This window comes from Aedes albopictus, chromosome 2, assembly GCF_035046485.1.
Source record: "Aedes albopictus strain Foshan chromosome 2, AalbF5, whole genome shotgun sequence".
NCBI classification, from domain to species: Eukaryota; Metazoa; Arthropoda; class Insecta; order Diptera; family Culicidae; genus Aedes; species Aedes albopictus.
Window position 1 is genome coordinate 299,606,784 of NC_085137.1, and position 26,463 is coordinate 299,633,246.

The 26,463-nt window shown below is 39.2% G+C and overlaps 1 protein-coding gene and 1 long non-coding RNA gene across 2 annotated transcripts; both read right to left on the reverse strand.

Annotated features, from left to right (window-relative positions):
• Positions 1–1,907: 1,907 nt before the first annotated feature.
• On the reverse strand, positions 1,908–8,016 carry LOC134288181 (uncharacterized). The gene is made up of 3 exons (XR_009997799.1): positions 7,843–8,016; positions 6,355–7,718; positions 1,908–6,230 (listed from the first exon to the last, which is right to left on the reverse strand). It is a non-coding gene; the product is annotated as an uncharacterized LOC134288181 (long non-coding RNA).
• Positions 8,017–8,840: 824 nt separating this feature from the next.
• LOC109430636 (uncharacterized) lies at positions 8,841–10,914 on the reverse strand. The gene is made up of 5 exons (XM_019706729.3): positions 10,638–10,914; positions 10,396–10,566; positions 10,062–10,337; positions 9,743–9,999; positions 8,841–9,628 (listed from the first exon to the last, which is right to left on the reverse strand). Exons 1-5 carry the CDS (start codon positions 10,687–10,689, stop codon positions 9,203–9,205), a joined length of 1,182 nt encoding a protein of 393 aa, XP_019562274.3. The 5' UTR covers positions 10,690–10,914; the 3' UTR covers positions 8,841–9,202.
• Between the last annotated feature and the right edge of the window lie 15,549 nt (positions 10,915–26,463).

Here is a 26,463-nt window from a genome sequence, read left to right on the forward strand (position 1 = left end):
ACTGCAGTATTCTGGAGGAGCCCATTCGCTGACTTGGATAGACGCAATTGTAGGATTAGATATTGGTACACAAGAAAATAAAATATTGTTGATATTAAAATAGACATCCCTACTACTTCGTAGCGAAATCGCCCAATGCTACTCGCGCAGAGCGATTGTCAAAAATTGGAGGGAAAATATTTGTGATTGTAGGCTATAGAAGATGCGCACATCACGCTGCCAGTCAGTTGATTGACGATAGTGACGACGAATGGACGCAGCAGCGGCAGCACTCCAGCAGTGGAACGCGGACAGCATCAGTCCGCTCCGACGATGAGCAAGCGGGTGGTGCCGCCCTCTTCGACAGAGCGTCGCTTGAAAACACCGGCGGGAATAGCCGGCTCGTAGTGAGGTTTCTGAGAGTTCCCTCACTACGGGCTGGATCGAGATATCCTCCGGTCACGACAGCAATTATTCCACTTCTTTCCAGTGAATCAAAATGATCAATAACTTTGTCTTAAAATCGGTGCAGTTTCCCGCATAGACACTTCTATCCAAGTAACCATTAGCACTATATTTCGCCTTTTATGTCTAGGGGCTATTATACAGCCAATATAGTGGTGCACGCCGGTTCTACAATAGCCTAGTATTAGCACGCAAAGCGAATAATAGTGTTCGATGAATACTTGGGTAGGTACTTCATACTCTCAGATACAGAAAAATATTTGCTAAATATACCTTTATCCCAACAAACATTTTTGCTGTACAAGAGTGTAATAAACTACTCTTAAACAAATTTTAGCTTCAGAAACTGTTATTCAGCTTGTTCTGTTTCTTGGGATACCTTCTTTAATTTTGTATCCTCAATCACTTAACCTTTTAGTCCTTTTCATTTACATTAAAATGTTCTTTAGTTGTTAAATATGGCTTCGTCAACTACAGATAAACTTCGCTGCAGAGTTTAGGAGGCAATTTATGAACATGTTTGCTAGGTATTTGTTCACCTTGTCCGCTGTCGATCTCCATATCGATTGATTTTCGTATTCATAAATACTGGTTCATTTATCTGTGCTCTAGCAGTTATGGACATGAACTCCAAATCCTCTTCAGAATCGCTTATGTTGTTGGGTTGTCCTAACCTTTTGATATCGGATAAGGATTTCTTCGTTGAAAGTTTTAGGCAATTGTTTCGCACGCGACTTCTGACCTTACAATAACTGCATAAAATGCTCTAGGTATTGCTACTCCTCTATCGCTGTCAAGAATCTTGATCGACTCCTGTTGCGATAGCTGTAACAATCCTGGTCACAACGACTACGAACGGTACGGATACGCTTGTGTCCTTCCATTACGATGATCCCAAGTTCTCATGACGGTTATGTACGTTGGGCCTTTCTTCAGCACTCACTGTATCACGTGTTTACTCCATCCGCAACGAACTACGTGCCATCTGCTCCCGGGCAATGATAATCCGTTCTGTATCCTCTTGAGATGCCTTACTATTCAAGTGAACGTTCACGCATTCTTTTTTTTATCATAAGTTCTTAAAACCAACTATCGCCTATGATTTAAACCTTCATCGCACCTAAACTCCAAAACCACAGTTTTCTGGCAGAAGTTTGACATCAAGGATAAAGTCATCAGCTTGTTCATCTCTACATTGGCATCGCTCTTAATATAAAGCGCCTTTTGTATCATTGTTCTTTTCTTTTTGTCGAATTTGTTCATCAATTTGACGATTTCATTGTACAGTAACGTGTCAAGGTTCGTACCGAGTTAAAGCTTCTTTATTAAAAAAACTTCTAATCACTAAGAGATGTGCCTTCTACATCTACCTAGGGTCCACAAATTTTTTTGTCAATTTGAATTGCCCAAAATGCTCTCAAATGACGTTTTATTATTTTTTGCTACCTGAGGGGGTGGTCGTGGGTACCGACTTTTGCCAAATCCCATTTACACTCAATCTGGTACGGTCAGGGCGTTAACACTGAACACCCAAAATAGTCAAAAATAACGTTTTATTAAATTTTGCCACCTGAGGGGGTGGTCGTGGGTACCGACTATTGCCAAATCCCATTTACACTCAATCTGGTACGGTCAGGGCGTTAACACTGAACACCCAAAATAGTCAAAAATAACGTTTTATTAAATTTTGCTACCTGAGGGGGTGGTCGTGGGTACCGACTATTGCCAAATCCCATTTACACTCAATCTGGTACGGTCAGGGCGTTAACACTGAACACCCAAAATAGTCAAAAATAACGTTTTATTAAATTTTGCCACCTGAGGGGGTGGTCGTGGGTACCGACTATTGCCAAATCCCATTTACACTCAATCTGGTACGGTCAGGGCGTTAACACTGAACACCCAAAATAGTCAAAAATAACGTTTTATTAAATTTTGCCACCTGAGGGGGTGGTCGTGGGTACCGACTTTTGCCAAATCCCATTTACACTCAATCTGGTACGGTCAGGGCGTTAACACTGAACACCCAAAATAGTCAAAAATAACGTTTTATTAAATTTTGCCACCTGAGGGGGTGGTCGTGGGTACCGACTTTTGCCAAATCCCATTTACACTCAATCTGGTACGGTCAGGGCGTTAACACTGAACACCCAAAATAGTCAAAAATAACGTTTTATTAAATTTTGCCACCTGAGGGGGTGGTCGTGGGTACCGACTTTTGCCAAATCCCATTTACACTCAATCTGGTACGGTCAGGGCGTCAACAGTGTACAACCAAAATAGTCAAAAATAACGTTTTATTAAATTTTGCCACCTGAGGGGGTGGTCGTGGGTACCGACTATTGCCAAATCCCATTTACACTCAATCTGGTACGGTCAGGGCGTTAACACTGAACACCCAAAATAGTCAAAAATAACGTTTTATTAAATTTTGCCACCTGAGGGGGTGGTCGTGGGTACCGACTATTGCCAAATCCCATTTACACTCAATCTGGTACGGTCAGGGCGTTAACACTGAACACCCAAAATAGTCAAAAATAACGTTTTATTAAATTTTGCTACCTGAGGGGGTGGTCGTGGGTACCGACTATTGCCAAATCCCATTTACACTCAATCTGGTACGGTCAGGGCGTTAACACTGAACACCCAAAATAGTCAAAAATAACGTTTTATTAAATTTTGCCACCTGAGGGGGTGGTCGTGGGTACCGACTATTGCCAAATCCCATTTACACTCAATCTGGTACGGTCAGGGCGTTAACACTGAACACCCAAAATAGTCAAAAATAACGTTTTATTAAATTTTGCCACCTGAGGGGGTGGTCGTGGGTACCGACTATTGCCAAATCCCATTTACACTCAATCTGGTACGGTCAGGGCGTTAACACTGAACACCCAAAATAGTCAAAAATAACGTTTTATTAAATTTTGCTACCTGAGGGGGTGGTCGTGGGTACCGACTATTGCCAAATCCCATTTACACTCAATCTGGTACGGTCAGGGCGTTAACACTGAACACCCAAAATAGTCAAAAATAACGTTTTATTAAATTTTGCCACCTGAGGGGGTGGTCGTGGGTACCGACTATTGCCAAATCCCATTTACACTCAATCTGGTACGGTCAGGGCGTTAACACTGAACACCCAAAATAGTCAAAAATAACGTTTTATTAAATTTTGCCACCTGAGGGGGTGGTCGTGGGTACCGACTATTGCCAAATCCCATTTACACTCAATCTGGTACGGTCAGGGCGTTAACACTGAACACCCAAAATAGTCAAAAATAACGTTTTATTAAATTTTGCTACCTGAGGGGGTGGTCGTGGGTACCGACTATTGCCAAATCCCATTTACACTCAATCTGGTACGGTCAGGGCGTTAACACTGAACACCCAAAATAGTCAAAAATAACGTTTTATTAAATTTTGCCACCTGAGGGGGTGGTCGTGGGTACCGACTATTGCCAAATCCCATTTACACTCAATCTGGTACGGTCAGGGCGTTAACACTGAACACCCAAAATAGTCAAAAATAACGTTTTATTAAATTTTGCCACCTGAGGGGGTGGTCGTGGGTACCGACTTTTGCCAAATCCCATTTACACTCAATCTGGTACGGTCAGGGCGTTAACACTGAACACCCAAAATAGTCAAAAATAACGTTTTATTAAATTTTGCCACCTGAGGGGGTGGTCGTGGGTACCGACTATTGCCAAATCCCATTTACACTCAATCTGGTACGGTCAGGGCGTTAACACTGAACACCCAAAATAGTCAAAAATAACGTTTTATTAAATTTTGCCACCTGAGGGGGTGGTCGTGGGTACCGACTTTTGCCAAATCCCATTTACACTCAATCTGGTACGGTCAGGGCGTTAACACTGAACACCCAAAATAGTCAAAAATAACGTTTTATTAAATTTTGCCACCTGAGGGGGTGGTCGTGGGTACCGACTTTTGCCAAATCCCATTTACACTCAATCTGGTACGGTCAGGGCGTTAACACTGAACACCCAAAATAGTCAAAAATAACGTTTTATTAAATTTTGCTACCTGAGGGGGTGGTCGTGGGTACCGACTATTGCCAAATCCCATTTACACTCAATCTGGTACGGTCAGGGCGTTAACACTGAACACCCAAAATAGTCAAAAATAACGTTTTATTAAATTTTGCCACCTGAGGGGGTGGTCGTGGGTACCGACTTTTGCCAAATCCCATTTACACTCAATCTGGTACGGTCAGGGCGTTAACACTGAACACCCAAAATAGTCAAAAATAACGTTTTATTAAATTTTGCCACCTGAGGGGGTGGTCGTGGGTACCGACTATTGCCAAATCCCATTTACACTCAATCTGGTACGGTCAGGGCGTTAACACTGAACACCCAAAATAGTCAAAAATAACGTTTTATTAAATTTTGCTACCTGAGGGGGTGGTCGTGAAGTGAAGTGAAGTGATTTTTTTTGAAAGATGTGCACCACGTGGATGGTGGTAAAAATCACATTAACCATTTTACATGGTTATTTTGAGAAAAATCTTTTTTGACTTAAAAATAAAGCCCCTTAGTCGTCGACTAACCGTGACTAAGGAGGACGACAGGGCTGATCAAATTTTTTTGTCAATTTGAATTGCCCAAAATGCTCTCAAATGACGTTTTATTATTTTTTGCTACCTGAGGGGGTGGTCGTGGGTACCGACTTTTGCCAAATCCCATTTACACTCAATCTGGTACGGTCAGGGCGTCAACAGTGTACAACCAAAATGGTCAAAAATAACGTTTTATTAAATTTTGCCACCTGAGGGGGTGGTCGTGGGTACCGACTATTGCCAAATCCCATTTACACTCAATCTGGTACGGTCAGGGCGTTAACACTGAACACCCAAAATAGTCAAAAATAACGTTTTATTAAATTTTGCCACCTGAGGGGGTGGTCGTGGGTACCGACTATTGCCAAATCCCATTTACACTCAATCTGGTACGGTCAGGGCGTTAACACTGAACACCCAAAATAGTCAAAAATAACGTTTTATTAAATTTTGCTACCTGAGGGGGTGGTCGTGGGTACCGACTATTGCCAAATCCCATTTACACTCAATCTGGTACGGTCAGGGCGTTAACACTGAACACCCAAAATAGTCAAAAATAACGTTTTATTAAATTTTGCCACCTGAGGGGGTGGTCGTGGGTACCGACTATTGCCAAATCCCATTTACACTCAATCTGGTACGGTCAGGGCGTTAACACTGAACACCCAAAATAGTCAAAAATAACGTTTTATTAAATTTTGCCACCTGAGGGGGTGGTCGTGGGTACCGACTTTTGCCAAATCCCATTTACACTCAATCTGGTACGGTCAGGGCGTTAACACTGAACACCCAAAATAGTCAAAAATAACGTTTTATTAAATTTTGCCACCTGAGGGGGTGGTCGTGGGTACCGACTATTGCCAAATCCCATTTACACTCAATCTGGTACGGTCAGGGCGTTAACACTGAACACCCAAAATAGTCAAAAATAACGTTTTATTAAATTTTGCTACCTGAGGGGGTGGTCGTGGGTACCGACTATTGCCAAATCCCATTTACACTCAATCTGGTACGGTCAGGGCGTTAACACTGAACACCCAAAATAGTCAAAAATAACGTTTTATTAAATTTTGCCACCTGAGGGGGTGGTCGTGGGTACCGACTATTGCCAAATCCCATTTACACTCAATCTGGTACGGTCAGGGCGTTAACACTGAACACCCAAAATAGTCAAAAATAACGTTTTATTAAATTTTGCCACCTGAGGGGGTGGTCGTGGGTACCGACTATTGCCAAATCCCATTTACACTCAATCTGGTACGGTCAGGGCGTTAACACTGAACACCCAAAATAGTCAAAAATAACGTTTTATTAAATTTTGCTACCTGAGGGGGTGGTCGTGAAGTGAAGAGAAGTGATTTTTTTTGAAAGATGTGCACCACGTGGATGGTGGTAAAAATCACATTAACCATTTTACATGGTTATTTTGAGAAAAATCTTTTTTGACTTAAAAATAAAGCCCCTTAGTCGTCGACTAACCGTGACTAAGGAGGACGACAGGGCTGATCAAATTTTTTTGTCAATTTGAATTGCCCAAAATGCTCTCAAATGACGTTTTATTATTTTTTGCTACCTGAGGGGGTGGTCGTGGGTACCGACTTTTGCCAAATCCCATTTACACTCAATCTGGTACGGTCAGGGCGTCAACAGTGTACAACCAAAATGGTCAAAAATAACGTTTTATTAAATTTTGCCACCTGAGGGGGTGGTCGTGGGTACCGACTATTGCCAAATCCCATTTACACTCAATCTGGTACGGTCAGGGCGTTAACACTGAACACCCAAAATAGTCAAAAATAACGTTTTATTAAATTTTGCCACCTGAGGGGGTGGTCGTGGGTACCGACTATTGCCAAATCCCATTTACACTCAATCTGGTACGGTCAGGGCGTTAACACTGAACACCCAAAATAGTCAAAAATAACGTTTTATTAAATTTTGCCACCTGAGGGGGTGGTCGTGGGTACCGACTATTGCCAAATCCCATTTACACTCAATCTGGTACGGTCAGGGCGTCAACAGTGTACAACCAAAATGGTCAAAAATAACGTTTTATTAAATTTTGCCACCTGAGGGGGTGGTCGTGGGTACCGACTATTGCCAAATCCCATTTACACTCAATCTGGTACGGTCAGGGCGTTAACACTGAACACCCAAAATAGTCAAAAATAACGTTTTATTAAATTTTGCCACCTGAGGGGGTGGTCGTGGGTACCGACTATTGCCAAATCCCATTTACACTCAATCTGGTACGGTCAGGGCGTTAACACTGAACACCCAAAATAGTCAAAAATAACGTTTTATTAAATTTTGCTACCTGAGGGGGTGGTCGTGGGTACCGACTATTGCCAAATCCCATTTACACTCAATCTGGTACGGTCAGGGCGTTAACACTGAACACCCAAAATAGTCAAAAATAACGTTTTATTAAATTTTGCCACCTGAGGGGGTGGTCGTGGGTACCGACTATTGCCAAATCCCATTTACACTCAATCTGGTACGGTCAGGGCGTTAACACTGAACACCCAAAATAGTCAAAAATAACGTTTTATTAAATTTTGCCACCTGAGGGGGTGGTCGTGGGTACCGACTTTTGCCAAATCCCATTTACACTCAATCTGGTACGGTCAGGGCGTTAACACTGAACACCCAAAATAGTCAAAAATAACGTTTTATTAAATTTTGCCACCTGAGGGGGTGGTCGTGGGTACCGACTATTGCCAAATCACATTTACACTCAATCTGGTACGGTCAGGGCGTTAACACTGAACACCCAAAATAGTCAAAAATAACGTTTTATTAAATTTTGCTACCTGAGGGGGTGGTCGTGAAATGAAGTGAAGTGATTTTTTTTGAAAGATGTGCACCACGTGGATGGTGGTAAAAATCACATTAACCATTTTACATGGTTATTTTGAGAAAAATCTTTTTTGACTTAAAAATAAAGCCCCTTAGTCGTCGACTAACCGTGACTAAGGAGGACGACAGGGCTGGGTCCAATGAACGTCGACATCGTTCTTGAGCACGATCGTTGTATTATTTTGCAGTAGAAACTTCTCTTTTAAAAATGCAACGCACACAAGATAACACCACTACTCGCCCGATCAACGCCACCCTAGACACACTGACATGTAAATCGTCGTTATAAATGTATGTTTGCCCCACATATTCCCAGGTTTTAGGTCACTGGCATTCCGCAGGCTCTCCACGTTTAACGCCCTACGACTCGGGACCAAAAGAGGGCTTGAATGCCCACTCCAATCGCCTGTTGTGGCTCTGACCAACAGGCGGGATCATGTATCTGGTCTAGGCCCGGAAAGTTGAGTCTTATACTGACAATAATTACAAATACTGACAATAAATTATTTAGTCATTTCCATTCGCCTGAGAATCATTACCGATTGCACGGAACAGATCCAGGCGAGATTGTGAATTGTAGAGTAACTTAGGCCGTCAGTTTTGTTGGCAAATTATTAGTCGATTCCACATCAATTGAACCATCATTTCTGAAACTTCTCATTGGACTACAACTTGGTTGAAAATTCTTTATGGGAATCTCCATCTTCGAAAGGTTGGAAGCCCCTGCGTTAAAAGTATTGATATATTTCTTGTATAATAGTAAAACAGTTGTAGGATTCTCTGCATATTTTCTGTTTGCTCTGATGGCATACAGATAAAAACGGAGCCATGGTACTGGACAGATACTGCCCAACTATCTAATGCAAGCTCAATTGTAGCCAACGTGGTAGTTGGTGTCCAGCTTATGCATCTCTTATTTTTCCATAAAAGATTTTCAAGTTTTTGCATCCGCTTCGAAAGGGTTATGCCGATAGAGGTGGAAATATTTGCGATGGAATAATCCAATTTTCGACAAGTGCTGTTAAGAACCTACTGACCACTCCACTAACCTGGCTACGAAAACGCCAAACGCAGACACGGTATTTGTTCGGATGAATATTCATTGAATTTTATTTTCGCATGTTTGCACCTTTTTCTTGTATGGCGATCTTTGGCACTGTCTGTTTCATCAAATGTACCTACGTATATTTTCCAATACGTAGATTATTTGCTGGGAACGAATCCACCCGTTTATTCATTTAATCTACCAATATTTTGGTTCTGCATCCGAAAACACAACACCTTCCAACACGCTCCAAACCAGACGAGAACAATTTAATTAAATCGAAGAATGTTGGCAGCGTCTGCCTTCGTCGGAATGAACGGAATCGCTTTGCGAAGATCCCGTACGGTGCAACAGATGGTGTAGCCTCGTCGTAAATCCTGAAACTCCTGCTGGGCCCACCCGTACTGGGTGCAGATGTTGCTGCACAGTTGGTCCCCACTTGTGGCGAATGGATTGTTCAGTGTGGCGAATGCAATTGCCGAGTTCGAAGCGGAATGATGTAAAATCTTCCAGAGCCATTTCGGGGCCTCCACCTGGTCGTCTTCGGCGAGAGTGATTGGAACCGGTCGACCATTGACATCGGGGAGGGTCAGAACGTCATAGACTCCGGTGAACACTTTCACGGTATCGTTCAACTGGGCCGCAACCTTACGGGCAGCGTTTTCGATGCGAACCCAATTGCCGGTGTTTATTATCTGGATGGAAACGGGATAAAATTAATAGATTATCTATGACTTAGATATTACAACTTGGAAAACATTACACTTGACTTGAAATTATTCACATGAATAAACTCTCTAGACACACACCTGCCACTCCGGTGCTACATTGATGTAGAAGTACGTTGCTCCTGCCCAACTGTTAAGCACTGCATCACCGTCCGGCGTAAGATGACCTTTGGCGAAAAATGATGACGACGAGATGTACTGCTTGGCAAGCTCTTCGGAGCCTAGCAAATCTGCCAGTCTGGCACGTTGTGAGTTTTGCGTATATACAGTAGACAAGCGTGCCTTTACCTTCAGGCCTCCGACCTTGAACGAAGGTCTATCGTTGTTGATTTGAGCCTCTGAAAATGTGTGTAAAAGCTGCGATTCACCATTCTTGGAAAGAATTCCAAATCTTTCTTACTTTCGATCGAAGCTCCCAGAATGTCATGTTCACTGTAGACTACTGACGATTTATCCAAATTGTAGCACGACTGAAAATATCTGATAAATGGAGCTCCAAGCACCTCAAAGCCAAAATCGTACCACCTTCCCAGACCTGCTGCACATGGGCGGTTTTGAGCCTTTATTGAGCTTGAAATCGACGACGTACAGTTCAGCTGAGTGTACTGCAAGCTACGACCTTTGTATTCAAACTGTTGATTATCAACGCATGATACGTCGCCGAGAGATTCATTTACTGAAAGATGAGCTTATCAATTAACCGAAAAAAAAGTATGTAATCTGCAGTCACATACTTTCCGAAATTTTATTTTTTGCACTGGCACATCCGACGGAAATGTGTTCACCATTTTTAAGCTGGAAATAAGGTCCACGGGGTTCCAACAAAGTGTATATTGATCCTTTCGATTGTAGAAACAGTGGAGCTTTGTCATGCGTTGCATTGCTTTGCAGGTATATCCTGCAAACTTAGACACAATTTTAATCACAATCATTAAGCGCTACATGCAATTTGGATCAACCATAAAATTTTACATACCTCCGGAAACAACCGAAACATAAACTAAAGACAAAAACAAGTATTTCAACATTATAAACACTAATTAATTATATTCGTAAACGTCACAAGTCGTAGACGAACCGTGCGGGCGATCAACTCACGATCAAGGTCAGGTTTAAACTGACAACTGACTCAGAATGGAGAATGTTGATAATTAGCGCAAGTGGTGAGGTATTATGGAGCAAGCTGTTAGAGTGAATTAAATTACGTCGACAGACAAAGCTGATAAAGACGAATCGCACGCGAATGACAAGCGTATACTGTGAGAGAAGCACACAGTGCAATCGTTGTAATTTGTGCTGGGTACGTTCTATGCTCAAGAACTGGTTCACTTGACAGATCGCAAACTTATGTGGTGGGCATTCAAAGAACAACAAAGAAGTGTAGGGTGAAAAACACATGTTGGACATGTATGTAATTAGAACATGCGTGATGCCCAAAGCCTCATTTCCAAGAATCATTAGGAAAAATATATTGACAATGTGCTAATAATACCCCGATACAGATACATACGGAAATATGCAGAAGAACATACATAAACTTCACACTCTAATGGTCTAATGGATCTGCTAAACCGAACCAATCGACATTTTTTTTTAAGAATATTGAGTTATTTTTATCATGTGAAATCACTATGTGGGGGACTTCGAACTTTTAGTATCATACGTAAACAAACGGCACAACTTGGAAGTTATCATGGGTCCAACTATGTACTGAAATGAAATCTCAAAATTATCCACCATAGAATGTATTTTGTTCATTGAACTTATCTCCGGCTTCTCGGTGAGACGGAAACCGTTATAGGAATGAAGCTGTGGTGCCGCGGGGAAATGGAATGTGTGCACGTTCTTCGACTGTTCGTTTCGTAAAAATTCCGCAAGTCAAATTAAAATACACCAAGGACCCAGATATTCCCTCCCCCTGTTCCCCATTCCACAGGCAGTCGGCCTTTCAATTCTCGAAACCATTTCTCATCAGCAAGATTTTCCATTCGAGCCATAGAAGGCACCATCAAGGTATGCATTCAGAGTCAGCATTCCACAGCGCATACTCACACATACGAGAATGAGAGCATTCCATTCAGGGGAGCTTTCTTTCCAATTTAAAATATTTAGTTCAGAAGACATGAATGGGCATAATTTCAATTGCACACTTGATGCTAGTGCAGATTTTTCGCGAGGATTCACAAAATTAATAAGCGCCTTGGTGGGCCCCGGTATGGAACAGACTTTATAACTTCGTTGTGGCATTCTGCAAGGCTGGCGTGAACACCATAACATCATCACATCACACCAGCAGAACCGAGAGTGGTAAATAGCAGCAGAGACTTTGTATTCAAAGCATTTGTCAAGGATGTGATTCAATGCTCTACAATTCCATTGGCAGGCACATTCATTGCCGCTAAGGGACTATATAATTATGTTAATGAATGGAGAAACAACGGATAAAAGCACGCTAGTTATTGTGGGTGGGCAATTGCGTTGAAGTTCGAGTCAGAATGGCGTGTTTTGCAAAAAAATAAAAGTTGTAAATTGTTATTTAATTTTCTGGTACCTTATGTAACGCTGGCTACGCAACGCCACGATTACGACAATTATATAGATTAAAGTATAATTTGCTGCAAATTATGTATTACCTACGCCATGAATAGGATTACATAATAAACCGTCTATTCTTTATAGATCTTTAAACGATCACAGGTTTTGAATGAGGATCTGAAAAAATCTCATAGCTCAGAATCCTGATTAACTTAGAAAGGTGGTGGCTTCGGCAGACTCGTTTCGAAATTTTGCCACAGGTTTGTCACAATCCACAGTCGCACAGAAGTTCAATGTGACTAGTTAAGCATTCGGTCAATCATCAAACAAAAGGATAACATATGGGAAAATATGCACTAATTTCTTCACCTCGGCTTAACCACTAAGCCAGGCTTACCCAAATAGTTAAACCTGGTTTAACGCTTAAGCCAGGGTGAAGAAATCGGCCCTAACAGCACCTTTAACAATCTCCAAGCTTCGGTGATTGCGTAAACCGGTTTTTTCAGACACCAAAAATGCGCTTAATGCGTAAATAGACCAGTGTCGAAAAAAATCAGCACAATGATGTTCGGTTAGGGTCGATTTCTTCACCCTGGCTTAGGCGTTAAGCCAGGTTTACCTATATGGGTAAGCCTGGCTTACGAGTTAAGCCGAGGTGAAGAAATCGGTCCTTAGTGCGAAAACGAACACAAATAAACAAACACAGTTATCCATAAACACGAAGTCGAGAATGAACATGACAAAGAAGCGACGAGACAATGAAAGCGGCGTCTTGTGGTGTCATCCACTGTAGATGAAATTCAGTTCAGCTGAACTTCATGTCGATTAATTCGAATATGAATATCTCCATTTGGAATTGACTTATTAAGCATGCAAATACCGATATGTTACCTTAATTCAATGCATTACATTTACTTTTGGCGAGTGATGCAAAACTGCATTTTTTTGAATCTGCATCGTGCTTAATTAAAACGAATCAGTTGAAATTGAAATTTTGAGTATAAGTAGGTGGTTGAAGCTCGGCAGACAGCGAGTCAAAAGAATTTTGGGAGCATACATTAATGCCGCTCGACTTGTCATGACGACTATCAAAATAAAAACTGGGCGTCGCTGCAGACGACCGTAATTTGACAATTTCCGACACTGGAATAGACTATACTGTTTGTATAGGTTTTCCGTTTGGCTATATCATTATCCAAGAGAAAGCTCTGGAATTTTACTTTATGTATAAAGTAAAGCGGTATGGACTACACAATGTAAGATGGCACGGACAAATGACATCCGCATATGTGTAATCTGCCATAGCGTTCCCTTGGCAGGTTGAAGTTGCAAAAATGTGGTGATTTTTGTCTTCATCATGTCCGACTGTGATGAGATGAAACTGTTTTACAACAAGAAAACGCCGCAGAGGTCGTACATTCCCGAACAAATAAAGACCATGCCAGGTACCAAAACTGGCAAAAAAACAACAGATTTTTGATTCAATGTTGCTCCAATTCCGCGGGATCGTGCTTGATGCAGCCTTTGGTCATTAATCATGTTGGAAAATCATTTGTCAGTACATTTATCGAAGCAACAAGAAGAGATGGATGACGAAAGAACTATTCGAGGATTGGTTGAATAATTCATTTATTCCAGAGCTGAAAAAAATATTCCAATGATCAAAATATTGGCTTCAAAGCATTATTGATACTAGATAACGCGCCTTCTCATCGTACAACATTGACTTGTCCAATCGTAGAGATTCTCTTTCTAAAGCCAAATACCACTTCATTGATACAGCCTTTGGATCAGGGAACAATCCGGAAGCGCAATCACCACTATGACCATCGAAGTTACCGTTACATTCTGAAAATCGTGGAAGATAATGTGTCGCTGACCTATGCTTGGTAGCAATTCAATTTGATGGATTGCTGCGAATGCTTGTACACAGCTTTCAAACATATTGAGCCTACAACATTTAAGAATTAACTGGGGCCCGTGGTGTAGTGGTCACACGTTCACTTCATGAGTGGATGGTCATGGGTTCAATTCAGCCCCGGCACTTGTAATTTTTTCACCCCGAAAGCGCACTTTGGGCAAAATTAATCTCAAATGTAAAAATTTAATAAATTTTTAAATACAAGACTCAAAATCAAATTTTTTCAAAGGAATCAAATTTTCTCAAGAATTGATTGGTGATTTTGCACGCAAACAAGTGTAAAGTAATTCTTTACCGATTATTGCCCGTTGTGAAGATTTATAGATTCCGACACATAAATAATTAGGCTCATTTTCAGCGTAGGTGGGTTATAAATGTTTGTTTATAATGCAAAACTATCACCAAATGTGTACCTAACAACAGCGTAAAATATTCACCAGGACGCGGTTTGGTTTTATATCTGTGGGCCCACGCAAGAAAAATCCACGCAACTAATTTGCGCGCAGGAGCCTAAACAGGTGGAATCTCCGCAATATCGCCGATTCATTGTTTACACAGTCAAAATAGTGTGTTTCTTAAACATGTCCTAAACATGTAAGACGACCCCTCCCCCAAATTCTGATCAAACATAAAATATTTCATCCATTGCTCAAGTACATGTAGATAAGGTTACAATTCACTTGTTTTTATGGTGGACACACTCAAACACTCGTGGGGGGATTAGGGGCATAATGGACACCCGGGGCGAAATGGACACCCCTGTTTTTACCAAAACCGTTGACTTTTTTTGTCTGTGTTAACGAGTTTTTTAACCCTAGGCTAGTTTATCTCGGGACCCACGCTTTACTTCCCTTCCGAAGGAAGAACTTACATTATGTGAGTATGTCGTTATTCAGGTTTGGCAATGTATAAAGTATTTTATTTTTGATCAGAATTTACTTAAAGTAGCAATTTAATTGTTGTCGTCGATTCGGGGCGAAATTACAAATGGCAATTACAAATGGATGTACGCACATTGCATACTGTTAGGCGTTTTAGAGAGTGGAAAATATCAATCCGATTATTTTAACCTAAAGTTTATTTAATTTACTTTGATGTTATGTAAACTCGACTAAGATGGAGTATTATATCTGTGGTATTGATCTCTGTAGGCAAATTACTTAACTGGTCGATGTAATCAAAGAGTTATCATAAAATATGCGGGGGTGTCCATTGTGCCCCGATGGGTGTCTATTTCGCCCCGTACCTTTCCTGCCCGCCGTGAAAAACACACGGTTTACGATTCATTATTTCTTCATTACTATTATTTTGGATTATTTTGGTAATTTTGGAGGAATATAAACGGTATTTTTGAAAAATAAACTCGAACTTGAAACTTGAAATAATTTGAACAACATATACGAAATCAGCGACCCCGAACTTAGTAAGTACCGTAATCTGGGGGGTAGTTGATCAGTGGGGTGAAGTTGATCACAATGGGGTCCACGTCCTTCAACCGCTTAGGACGCCTCAATTCTGTTTCAATGGAAATACTTTTGATGTAAATCGATCGTGTGAATATATTTGAAGAATTTTTGAAAATTTTTATGGCAATTGTGACATATTTTACATAAAAATACCTACTTTTTTGGATGCGTATTGAAACTCGGTGAAAAGACTGCCTTTAAAAAAAATCGGCTCCCAGCAACGCCTTGTACATCGGATGACTCACAAAACACTTTTATTTATTCATGGTAGGCTTATTGAACATAGCTTTGTGTTAAATTTGATGTTAACATATAAGTTTTATTTGAAAAAAGCATATTTTTGCGAAAGTAAGACGTTTTTTAAGGCAATTGCATACCTTTAGGCGTTTAATGTGGGTCATTCTGTAACTTACTAAACTTTTATTTTTAACTTACAAATTACACCAGTTGTAAGAATTTTAAAAACTTATTCGGATTCAGCATCATCAAATTTAGTTTATTCAATAATTTACCATTCTTAGAATGTTATGTCATTGGTTGATCAACTTCACCCCGGATTGAAAGTTTTCAAATGTTTTAAAAATATTTGTTTGGACGTCATGTGCATTGTACTTGATTTTATTCAAAAGAATAGAGGAAAAGTGATCAACTTCCCCCCAGATTACGGTAAGGGTATTTTCAACACAAACGAATATTGATCTCTGACATGATCAATGTTACCCAAATCAACAAAATCAAAAATTAGATTAAAAAGCCTATTTAAACATGATTTAAAGTTTTATAATACTTTTTCGAGTAGCTTAACACATACTCAGGGGGCCAGTACCTGTTTTAAAAATATAAAACATGTAACGTTTGCTTTAACAAAAGAATTATTCAAGAAAGATCGAAAATTCTGATCAATGTTACCCCGGATTACGGTACTTTTGAAAAATAGAACCATGACTTGTTTCTGTACACTTATGCATTAACCCGTAGGCTACGGGGCTTACAACAAAATTTCAAACCGCGGCCAAAGACGCAAACATCAATATTTTTCAATGAAATTTTGAAGTTCACTTCACTATTAGTTGTAGTTTCAATTATGCTGGGAGCCACAAAAATTGGAGCCACAAGGACAGTTTTATTCCGGTGGACGTCTGGGTCAGGAGGGGTAAAAATTGCATAACCTTCCTTTTAGCAAGGCCCCGTTAGTTGGAATACAAATGAATTCATCTGAAAAGTGGTTGTTTCTATGTATTACTGTATATTACGTCAGGCCTGGGGGTTAGGAAGTACCGTAAAACGGGGTATCTTTGATAATGCGGGTAACTTTGATAGTGCGGCAGGCATTGTGTAATTTATCTTATAACTATGATTCCTTCAACTAGTTAAGAAAAAGGTAAACGTTAATCAATTCTATACATATTAAAGTTCATCTTAGACGAATTTTCATTAAAATCTAGTTTATATACAGCTTTTTGGACAAAAAATAAAAATTGTTGATATTTTTGTCATTTATCAACCCCTTCAAACAATCTGCTATACGACTTCGTTAAAACTATTTTTTCAATGAATGGACTTTTATTCTCGATAGATTCATCATAGTAGATTCCAAATCTGGCTTTGAATCTCTTAACGAAGTGTGTTTTTTACGAAATGGAAGCAATTTTGTAAATTGAGATACTAATCTCCATACATTGATAAACGTCTAAAAGTATGCAATGCCCTAGTAATTTCATGTAGATAAATATGTGTTGTTCAAAATTTGTTAATAAAATATTAAAAACTACCGTAATCCGGGGTAACATTGATCAGAATTTTGGATTTTTCTTGAATAATTCTCTTGTTAAAACAAACGTTACATGTTTTATATTTTTAAAACAAGTACTGGCCCTCTGAGTATGTGCTAAGCTACTCGAAAAAGTATTGTGAAACTTTAAAACATGTTTAAATAGACTTTTTAATCTAATTTTTTATTTTGTTGATTTGGGGTAACATTGATCATGTCAGTTATCAACGTTCGTTTGTGTTGAAAGTACCCTTGCTTACTAAATTCGGGGTCGCTGATTTCGAATATGATGTCCAAATTCTTACAAGTTATATACTTTTTGAGTTATTTTGGGATTAAAATCCTCCAAACCGAGAAAAACGCCTAAAAGTAGGCAATGGCTTAAGGAATTTGATTGAATTGATAGCCTACTTTTAATAAATCGTATATTTAATTGAAAAAGAGCATTTTCATAAAAGATTCGGTTATCAAATCCAACTCTAGGATATAATATCGAAGTAATACAATGATTTCCAACCTCATATTGTATCTAGTATTCATGCCATGTATGAATGTTTGACAATATATCTCACTGCGTTACGAAACACAGTTATGGAAAAATCGATTTATTTCAATGTTTATGAAATTCAATTTTCATGAATTGCATGTCATTTAATAGCTAAATGATAGCATTTTACGATATACCATTCGATAGAAGAAACTGATTCAATGTAAAATGCTTGTTTGAACATTTCATGAGGTTGGTCAAGCCGATCAATGTTACCCCGCTGATCAATGATACCCCGTTTTACGGTACTCAAAAAAAGAAAATTAACCATGAATAGCATGTAATTGTATGTTGATGTACTGTTAAGCATTTATCATTACAAAGATAATGATTTTTGATAGCTAAATTTATTGTGTTTTGCACTCAATACTCCACAAACTCATTTTTATATGTAGAATTTAGTAAAATTTCAATGTTTTGACATAAAAAATCTATCTAATATATCACACAAGCCTTCTCTTATCATTTTCATACTCCTAAGATTTCAATCTGTGATTATTTTGTGAGATTTGATGTGTTTCTAGGGCATTATCAAAGTTACCGTAATCCGGGGTAACATTGATCAGAATCTTCGATCTTTCTTGAATAATTCTCTTGTTAAAGCAAGCATTACATGTTTTATATTTTTAAAACATGTACTGGCCCTCTGAGTATGTATTAAGCTACTCGAAAAAGTATTGTAAAACTTTAAAATATGTTTAAATAGATTTTTTAATCTAATTTTTGATTTTGTTGATTTGGGGTAACATTGATCATGTCAGTGATCAATGTTCGTTTGTGTTGGAAATACCCTTACTTACTAAATTCGGGGTCGCTGATTTCGAATATGTTGTCCAAATTCTTACAAGTTATGCACTTTTTGAGTTATTCTAGGATTAAAATCCTCCAAACCACGAATAACGCCTAAAGGTAGGCAATTGCTTAAGGAATTTGATTGAATTGATAGTCTACTTATAATAAATCGTATATTTTATTGAAAAATAGTATTCTCATAAAAGTTTCGGTGTTTAAATCCAACTCTAGGATATCATATTGAAGTAAGATAGTGATTTCAAACATCATATTGTATCTAGTATTCATGCCATGCATGATTTTTTGACAATGTATCTCATTGCGTTACGAAACACACTTACGGAAAAATCGATTTATTTCAATGTTTATGAAATTCAATTATCATCCATTACATGTCATTCGATAGCAGAATAATAGCAGATTATGATATATCATTTGATAGCAGAAACTGATTCAATGTAAAATGCTTGTTTGAACATTTCATCAGGTCGGTCAAGCCGATCAATGTTACCCCGCTGATCAATGATACCCCGTTTTACGGTACCCCAAAATGAAAATCTGATTTCCGGTTATATGAAAAACTAAAAGTTATCCAAAATATTTCAGATTATCAAATCTTTCAATTGCAAGTGATAACTGCTACCCCAGTACTTGCTTTAAAAATATAAAACTTGGGGAAATACTGTTACATGTAAAAATATTGAGAAAATTCGCTGAAAAACTATCAAAGTTACCCCATTTTACGGTATATAGGTGGTGTAAAACTTATTCAAGGCCTCCAATTTTTTTTCAATTTTGAGTCTAATTTCTATGCGCTCGTAAAAGATGTTAAGGCACGCAAGAAGTAGATTTTTCTGTCCTAAGCTAGGTCTTAAGCATATTGAAGTTACCTATAAGTACTTGACTTAACATACTGGTAACATACTGTTTTTGTACGAAAATCATGTTTTTCACGAAAGTAAGACGATTTTAACAAAAAATTGCCTACTTATAGGCGTTTAATGTTCTATAAAAGGACCCGCATTAAACGCCTAAATGTGGGCAAATTCTTCGAAAATCGTCCAACTTTCGTGAAAAACATGATTTTTCATACAAAAACCCAAATTAATCCACCTAGAGGTGATAGTGCCTTTCTCGTCGTATATGTTCTCACGATCTTTCCGTCGACGTAAGTAAAAGTGTTCCTGAATCCTGATATTTTTTAAGAAAAGCAAGCATTTTCTCAAAGCCATCATTGAATTGACTTAAAACTTATTGATGGCACATACTCCGACGATGTGTTCAGTGTAAAAGCAGAGCTGAATAATATCAGATTTCTCAGTTGACTGCTTGAGTACCATCACTAACATTGGGAGCTGATCAATATCAAGACGATACTAACAAGCTAAGATATTTCTTTTTACACATTCACAGATCACTTTGCGGACTTCGATAAAGTTTTTTCTGCACATTCTATGTTATATTTTATTGACCGTTAAAAACAAGAACGTAGTGAGTATAGTAAGACGTCTGTTTGTATGTGGGTTTAATATTGTGCGTTGCAAGAAAAACACTATTATGGCGACTACTTTCCAAGGCCTTCAATGATGGACAAAACTTAATCGCAGAGCAAATGCCACGTGCAGTCGCAGCAGTCATCATATCACCCGGCCATGTGGCGAGCTTTTTTCAAGAATTATCAAAGAGCGCTGTGATGGAAAATTTGAAAACAGGTCTGTTTTCTTAGGCGACTGTCTCGCGCGTATCTGTGACTGCGGGTAAATGTAGTCGCGAAAGTAGATTTTATTTTGATTCGTATATTGCGGATTTTTAGAAAAATTTCCACTCTGCGGTAGCCGCCGAGTTCTACCGTAGCTGTCAAAGTCCTACCGCAGGCTTGAAAATCATCCTATCATTGAAACTCAAGGCCAAATCGAAGCATGCTTGCAAGGTGTATTGAATTGAAAACCAACAACAAACAATGATCATCGGCGTCGTATCCAAGGCTATCCAAGGCATCGCTAGGGTAGATAGATGATACCTCAGTGAAAATCAGTAGTCTGACAGCTGCGGTAGCTTTTTGTTCTACCGTAAAACGGTAAGTTTTCTCTAAATTAGCAATAATATGTCAAGATTTTGTTCTCTTACACATATTTATCGCTTGCATTGATTTTATTTACTTTCGTAGTTCCGGCGAAGCATCAAAGAGATCGCAGCAAGCCGTGCGCGTGGGCGGCTGCTTTAAAATTTTCTGTCACGCGTTTTCTCGTTTCCGTGTGATTTTCGAATCGGCTGAAGTGAAAAGGCTTGGTACCATTCGGTTAGTTAAAAGTGTTTAGGAAATGAAAATTAGTCATTTTCTGTCGTGTATCCGTGAAGTTTTCATTTTGACGTGACGTTTTTATGAATCGCGAGTGAATATTGTACCTCTGTTTTTGGGTTAATTGTGTGTCTCTCGCAGCAGTGATCCATCCGGAAGATGCAAATGATTGTGCGTCATTGTTAGGATCGCGACTCGCGAGTGTTTGTTTGCTGCAAAAAGTTACAAATGATATGCGTTCGGGCCTAGCTAAATTTCATTCGACCGAAGATTTTCGTGAAAAAGAAAATGTGCACAAATTGAATAATTTTAAAGGCAAACCATGGGGGTACTTTTGGCAGCCCGTAACAAAACTGATGTTCACTATTGGAGTTCCTTATGCAAAACCAAAAAGTTGTGTTGGATGTCGCGGCTATTCATCGTTGATACTCGGTGAGAATGTTCCTTTTATCATATTTTTTGCACTTAATGATGATGTGCAACAAATGTAATTTAAAATTTATGTTGATATTTTGCTAGTTTCATACATATTAATTTTTATTATATAATCATATATATAAAAGCCCAGCGTTGTCTGTCTGTCTGTCCGTAACGCTTTGAAATGTTTCGTTGAAATGTTTCACCATAGTTGTATTAAATTTATAAAAATAACGAGAACTTTCTGGATGTGTTTTAACTTTCCAGAAATAATAAGAAGAACCTTCTGGAATGTTCTACAACATCAATATTCTATAGATTCCAAGAATTTTCTGGAAGTTGCTGAAGGTTCCAGAAAAAAAGGAAAAAGAACGTTCTAGAATGTTCTGGAGTATTGAACTTCTTAAAGTTTCGAGAATCTCCTTGAAGTTTCTGGACGCTTCAAAAGAAGGGCAAGAACCTTCTGTAGCATTATGGAACATCTTTTTTTTGGAGTAACATCTCAACTGGGAAAAACTGCTTCTCAGCTATGAGCTTCTGTCTATGAGCGCTACCACAGTTATTAACTGAGAACTTCCTCTTCTAATGACCACTTCTAAGTTTTTTAAACTTTTTAGAAAAGAACCTTCTAGAATGTTCTTCACATCAAACCTAATAAAATTTAGAAAACTTTATGGAAGTTAGGAAACAAGCAAAAAAAAACCTTCTCGAATGTTCTGGAACATAAAAATCTATAAAATTTCCAGAAACCTCCTGGAAGTAACTGAATGCTCCAAAAGTAAAACAATAATCTGAGATATTCTGGAATATCACACTTTCTCAAATACGGAAAACTTTCTGTAAGTTACCAAAATAAGAAGAACGAACCTTATGGAATGTTCTGTTACACATTTTGTTTTCTAATTTCGAGAACTTTCTGGAAGTTGTTAATCGTTCAAGAAAGAATGAAGGACCTTTGGGATTAACAAAGAAGAATAATAATCTACGGGTATGTTTTAGATCATCAAAATTCTTAAGATTCTAAGACATTTCGAGATGTTACTGGACGTCTCAAAACAAGACTAAGAACCTTTTGCATTTTTGTTTATATTTAACCTTCCAGGACGCGTGCCATGAAACAACCGAAACTGCACCGCGCTCGCGCTGTATACGAAAAGCGAGTTTTTTGGCAGTGTTGTACTTTTTACAACAGCGCGCGCACTGAAGGGTTAACAAAAAAGTGTCAGGAAGTTTGTGAACGTTCCAGAAAAAAAAAGAAACGTTCTGAAACAAAGTTCATAAATTTTTTGAGATATTTCTGGAAGCTACTGAACGTTCCAAAAAAACAGAAAAATCCTCTAGAATATTCTGGAATATCAAGCTGCTTTGAATACCTGGAACTTTCAAAAAGCTGCTGAAACGTTAAAAACAGCAAAAAGAATAAGAAAACGAATCTTTTGGAATTTCCTGGAACATATTTTTAATGCCGAGAATGTTTGAGGAGTTGGCGAGCGTTCATGAAAAAATATAAAATTAACCTTCTTAAAAGTTCTGGAACATCAAAATTTATTAAACTTCGAGAACTTTCTGGAGATTAGTAAAGTAGCATTAGTAAGAAGCATTTTGAAGAGAGATTCTGGAATGTTTTCGAGAATTTTACAGAAATAGCTGAACATTCTAGAAATCTCTGGAACTCTTCTTTATACTATTTATACTTCATACAATCTTTCCCTAGCAAACGTGGCTAGCCACGTCGGGTTAGCTAGTTAAATATAACCAAAACTGGAACAGTGTTTAAAATCCATTTCAATGTAATCCATTTTTTCATATTTTCAAGTGATTTCAGCTTCTGAGTACTCAAAGTTGACCTCATAACTTTCTCCATCTAGAATGGGGGGAGATCTATCTAATTTATTTTGTTTATTTTTTCATAAACTTATTGGATATTTAAAAAATGTAAGGGTTGTATGAGGGGGGATCTGTAATGCTATTTTATTATCGTTTCAGAGAGCGAGTAATGGCGCTTAAGCCTAGGCTTTCGAGCCCGGACACAGATCAAATACCTGTGTTCCATCCCAGGAGTAGGCATACCAATGGAGTGCGTATTAACCTTCTTAGCTTCACAACTCCCAACGATCTTGTACCTAATCCTCATTCCCCTGATAACGAAACGGTTGGTACGGTTGTCCCCGTTTCATCATTCCTCCAATTCGAAAACTTGTGTCAACCTTGTTATTCATACGTGGATAATCTGATTGCCACAATATTTTGAGTTATCTTTGAAACCATTAGTCTGCACAGTGGGCCTGGTTGTTTTAATATTTGTATCACATCATACCTGATATGCTGCAAATATTAATGATGACAAGAAAATACCAGAAGTAATTTCGGTATTTCCAGGATGCTTTTCAATACTGGCTGTGCAAGCACTAGATTAGATTAGATTAGATTAGTAGTTCCGGCGAAGCATCAAAAGCCGTCATGTGATGTGTAGCATGGTACATTTGGTTACTTTCCGGAACAGGTTCCGGAGCACCACCGGGTCTCCCAAATATAGTCTGAGGCAATATCATTGCTAACGTACATCAGGTTACCTAAAAAAACCACGATTTGATTTATCTTATGCATGGGTACAAATCACTTTTACATTTGACCACTTCCAGTGGGACACCCAGAACTAGTTTCGGGACACTACCGGTTGTCTAAAATATGGTCTGAGGCTATGTTCTTACGAATCGATCATCGTGTTATCAAAAAAGGGTCTCCAGTTGGCCTAGTGGTTAAGGCTATGAATCGCCAATCCGGAAACGGTGGGTTTGATTCCCGTTCCGGTCGGGAACATTTTCTCGACTTCCTGAACATAGTGTATCATTGAACTTGCCTCACAATATACAAATTCATGCAATGGCGGGCAAAGAAAACCCTTCAATTATTAACTGTGGATGTGCTCCAAAGAACACTAAGTAGAAGAGAGGCAGGCCAAGTTCCAATGCGAACGTCGAGCTACAAAGAAGAAGAAGAAGTTATCAAAAAAGCTGCTATTTGATGTACTGTCAAACCCCGCGTATTCATCACTCTTTAATAAGACACTTTTTAACTTGTACCCCGCTCATTCGAAATTTGTTGAATTGAAAAAATGATCAAACGTCACAGTGTAATACACTGTAAATACGGTTGATACGATATTGTGATGTTACTTACACCCGCAGCGGCTCCTCGTGCAGCTGCTACTTCCTAAAATTCTAATTTGGTGCATTCCGACACCTGATCCGTTTGGTGATCAACCGCAGTGGTGGTACGACACGCATGGATTTGATTCAATTTCACATTTACAACTTTCGGTTCACATTTTACCACTTACCGTTTGTCCCTGATGTGGTCTTATACTAGTTTCATGCAAATTATTAATCAGTTCTCCTAAAAAGTCGCAAATTGATGTAATGCATGTATGGGTTTGGTTCATTCGTGCATTTCGCCAGTTCCGGCGAGGCACTCGAATCTGGTTCGGGAACACTACTGACCTGAGACTATTTTCTTGCTGACCGTTCTTCGCGTTATCGAAGAAGCCGTTATTTAGTGTGCTGCGTGTATGCGTTTGGTTTTTTTTTAATTTGACCACTAATTTGGCACCTGGAACCGGTTTCGGCACACTATTGGTTTTCCAAAGTATGGTCTATGATTTTTTTTGTTAACCGTTCATCAGCTTACCTAAAAAGTCATTAAATGTGTTGAATCTATGGGTTTGGTTCTCCTTTACATTTGACCACTTCCGATGGGGCAACCGTAATCGGTTGCGGAACACTACCGGTTGTGCCCAATATGGCCGGAAACTTTTTTTTGTCAAATCAAGATGCCTTAAAATCCGCGATTTGATGTGTCGCTTGCATGGGTTTGGTTCCCTTTAATATTTGGCCATTTCCGGCGGGACTCCCGGAACCGGTTCTGGATCACAACCGATTCAGATATGTTCTGAAATTTTTTTCCTGCTTACTGTTCATCAGGATATCAAAATAGCCACGATTTGATATGTCCCTTGCATGGGTTTAATTAACTTTTATACATTGCCACCTCCGGCGGAACATCTGGAACCGGTTCCGATATGGTCTGAGAATGCTTTCCTGCTTACTGTTCATCAGGTTATCGAAAAAGCTGTGGTTTGATATGCATGGTTTTATTTCAATTTTCTATTTGGCCACTTCCGACGGGACACCCGGAAGCGGTTCCGGGACACAACCGGTTCAGATATGGTATGAGAATGTTTTCCTGCTTACTGTTCACCACGTTATCGAAAATGCCGCGGTTTGATATGTCGCATGCATGGGTTTAGTTCACTTTTATGTTTGGTCACTTCCGGCGGGACACCCGGAACCGGTTCCGGGACACTACCGGTTCAGATATGTTCTGAGACTATTTTTCTCCTTACCATTCATCAAGTTATCGAAAATGCCGTAGTTTGATGTGCCGCATGGATGGGTTTGTAGCGTTTTCATATCTGACCCCTTCTTGGGGTACCGGTCCGGAACACCTAAATGGCCATAACTTCTGAACGGCTGGACCGATCTGAACCATTTTCAATAGGAAACAATGGGACCAGATTCCGCGTCGAATGAACCGTCGGTCAATAAAATCGGTTGAGGTTTACTGCCAAAAAGTGATGTGAGTTTTTTTGTACACACACATACACACACACACATACACACACACACACATACACACAAACAGACATCACCTCAATTCGTCGAGCTGAGTCTATTGGTATATAAGACTTGACCCCTCCGGAGGCTCTATCAAATTTTCGTTTTTGGAGTGAACATATAGCCTTTCGGTACACCTTGGTGTACGAGAAAGGCAAAAAGTCATAGGTTCATCAACAGTTAACCTCGTAGTAAACTCCGCCAAGGATGATTCTTTTATTCTGGAGATACACTTGTGTATGTTCAGAATTAACAAGAATCATTGTTGCCGGTTCCAAGCCCGGGTAAAGGAGGAGGATATATGTGGTGATGACCGTAGCCACACGAATACCTAATACGGTCTAACCCCGAATCTACGGTGTAATGCGACCCGTGCCTATG